Source organism: Trypanosoma cruzi, genomic scaffold (genome assembly GCF_000209065.1).
Source record: "Trypanosoma cruzi strain CL Brener 1047053516561 genomic scaffold, whole genome shotgun sequence".
Lineage (NCBI taxonomy): Eukaryota > Euglenozoa > Kinetoplastea > Trypanosomatida > Trypanosomatidae > Trypanosoma > Trypanosoma cruzi.
Window position 1 is genome coordinate 2 of NW_001849504.1, and position 3,285 is coordinate 3,286.

A 3,285-nucleotide genomic window follows, 5' to 3' on the forward strand; every position below is an offset into this window, starting at 1 on the left:
TAAAAGACATCTGGCGTTGTGCTACCGGTGACACAAAACAAAATGGCCAAAGAGAAACGCTCCAAACAATATATATATATCACCGCCCTAAACCCCAAACTTCTCTGCGCCGCCCTTCCGCCTTCTGTAAAGGGAAACAAACAAGCAACCCAAATGCCACAACAGAAAAGGAGCGGGGAAAAAAACACCCGTAAAAAAAAAGTTGTCAAGAATTTTGTGCAGCCAACTCCTTTTCCAAACGCTTCACTTCACGCTCCATATAGGAAATACAGGCTCTTAGATGCCTCAAGGTAGGCTGCGCAACCAACTTCTCAAGAGTATACAGTTGAACCTCTTGTAGGGCAAAGGCTGCCGCCATTGCGTCAGGCGCATCCTTGCAACGCCGCCTAACCAGCTCCACTGCAGCATTGACCTCGGAACGAAATACATGAAGAAGACGGTGCGTAACTTCGCACGGTGGTAATGACCTCAGCGGCATACTTCCAACAGGAACAATCTCAATCTCAACCTTCTCATGCGTTTCGCCAGGACCTGTCTGAAAGCAGTGAATAGAAACGCCATTCCTGTTCGTCGCGTCGCTGTAAAAAACACTAAATATCAAACCAACCCAACCGCTTTCCATCTGCTGGTACGAGCCCTGGGAGCGAAGGTCAACCTGCGACGGGTATGGCGTGATGCGGGGGTGGCTGTGGTACCACCCAATCACGCGGGTATGATGTCCCACCTGTTTTGTGTAGCGCTCCGCCTCATCGGAGGCACCGGCAAGCATCTCTGGGGCAATTTCAACACGGTCGGCACGCCTCACACTGCGCTGCAAAATCCAAGCACCCCACACATTGGCACGCTTACGAACGGTGGACGGTGACGTTGGTGTTGGTGTTGGTGTTGGAGCATTCACATTCCCACCGAAAGATTTAGCACCTGTGGAAATTGCAGGAGAGACGGTTGCAGCCACCCTCACCGTCTCTGAAGAAATAGCAGCCGTCGTACCACAACCGTGATGCACGGTGACCTCCCCAAGTAGCAACCCCATCACCTCTTCTTGTTCCGTCGTAAAGGCATGCGCCAGGCACGCCTGTACCACCGTATCCGCGACACAAACCTTTTCAAGCGGAGCCCTCTTCTCCATTTGTATCGTCGCTGCACACACTCGCCAGCGTCAAAAACCAAACCAATCTAATAATAACAGCCTCCCACCCCCATGAAACACAAAACAAACACAAACAAAAAATAATAACAAATAAAGCAACCATAAAAAAATTAAAAGAAAAGGCGAAGGGTGGACACAAATATGCAAACAAAAACTATTTAACATACAAAAATGTGTAAAAGAAAAACAAAAGAATTCATAAGTAATCGAAAAAGAAATTAAAGCAGAATAATCCTCTGGGCCGCTGACCGGATCCTGAGTTTATCGACGGTAGAAATCAAACCAGATAGGAATAAGAAAGGATGAGCGGGACAAGAGTGGATTCACCACACCCTCAAAGCTTAACAGCAGGTAAGTGTATATATGTATATAAATATCGTCCGTTAGCCACAATTGTGGGCCGCCCACTCTATTCGGATGGGATATGTAGATACAGACCTACGAGGCGGCAGACTTCGGAGTCCTGCAGCCACAAAACACCGCCGCGCGGTGGGAAATCAAAAGGGGTTGGCTGTGAAGGTAAAATTAATAATAAATAAATAATTTTGTCCTACCGCCATCGGCACCGATTGCGTCCATCGCGGTCATCCAATCGACCACAAGACAGTGAAAAAATACCGCACAGAAATGACTTCGTTTTATCAGGACGCATATTAATTTAGGCAGCCAGCCCTCGTCGCAAGCATCCTGGTCACAAGCACCTATTCTTCGGCTCGTCCACACACTTCATTTACCGCCCATCACACAACACACACAATAGGAGAGGCGAAGGATCATTACACAAAGCCAATGCAAATAAATAAACAATAATGAGAAATCGCAGCCCACACGGGGCCCTCGCACACGCACACAAACGCCCTCACGGCATTCCTCAGAAGAAGTCAAGCAGACTGGTACTCGTAAACCATCAAAAAGAAAAAAGGTGCGTGATGCCTCGACATCGGCAGCCAGCACAGGAGAGGCAGAGTGTATAGAGCATGTCCCTGGCATAAAGTGTACAGACAAACAGAAAGTGTATAGAGCGAGGCATATCAATTGGCATGGATTGTTTCTCTCTTGCATCCACTGCTGAGTGCGGGCCACGCAGGAGGCAACAGCAGTCGCATCGCCGTGCAACGGAACCCATGCCGCCGCTCAGCAGAGTGGTGTCACGGCGGCGGCAGCGGCAAGCAGAAGAAGTGGCGGACAGGGACAAGCTGCTGCAGCAGCGTCATTGCCGTGGATCGGAGGCGGGGCGTCCGTCAGGTCCCTCTCCCAATCCCCGCGCCCCACCGCCGCATCATCATCGCTCCGCGGAGGGTCCACGGCGCCCTGCGCGGCATCAGGGCCCTTGGATCCCGTGGTTGTGGCACCGCCACCGGCCCCGTCGCTGGCGGCCTCATCTCCTGCTGGTTGTCCCACAACAGACGTCACACCATCGGCGGCAACATCGTCGTTGCACGGAAGACCGCTCTTCCCTAAAGTCTCCTGCGGCGCACCCGCGGTGTCGCTGGGCGAGATCACCCCGTCGCCTGTCGGAGCATCTGGGGCGACTGCCTCTCCTCGGGCGGCGGATTCTTCTGGGGTTCAGCCGAGTCGACATCCTTCGGTGGGGTGCCGCGGCCGGGATCAATGCTCTCCGCAACGGGGACGGATGCCCCCTCGCAATCCTTGTCCAGTAATTGCCGGTGGGACCGTCCTGCTCCACACCCTCTCCTCGCCGTCCCACGGAACCACCGGAAGGAGACTGCCGGCGGCGGCGGATATCGCGCACACCTGCGCGTGGCCACGGCAAGCAACGCTTCCCTCATCGTACGGTCGAGTGGCCCACGCAATCGTCGCCCCGTCCGTGCATGGGACCCAACGGACGCCGCCCTTTTCGACCACTCTAAGACGCACCTGCATGACAAGGCACCCCAACGCCGCATGCATGGCAGCACTCCGACACGTCTCCTCCGGGTCCCTCGCATCTGTCGTGTTCGTGGGAGGCGTGTCCGGACACCACGAAGAGGGCCTATCCCCGGGCATCGCAAACAAACATTCTCCCCGCCAAATAACACCGTCAGCACCCCTCACATCCAGTGCGGGATCAATGATGGGGCAGCTGTCCATCGGGCGCTCTGCTGACATTTTATGCACACTCCCCAAACACCAGC

General features: G+C 53.9%; 1 protein-coding gene across 1 annotated transcript, besides 4 other annotated features; it reads right to left on the reverse strand.

The window, feature by feature from the left end:
• Window positions 1-3,285: part of a sequence feature (heterozygous, non-Esmeraldo-like haplotype) that runs on past the window's edge.
• Window positions 206-1,129, reverse strand: Tc00.1047053506463.10 (metallopeptidase, putative; the record flags this gene model as incomplete). Its single annotated transcript, XM_797852.1, has 1 exon — window positions 206-1,129. One exon carries the CDS (start codon window positions 1,127-1,129, stop codon window positions 206-208), a length of 924 nt encoding a protein of 307 aa, XP_802945.1.
• Window positions 1,205-1,342: a sequence feature (A-rich).
• Window positions 1,378-1,853: a mobile genetic element.
• Window positions 1,671-1,697: a sequence feature (AT_rich).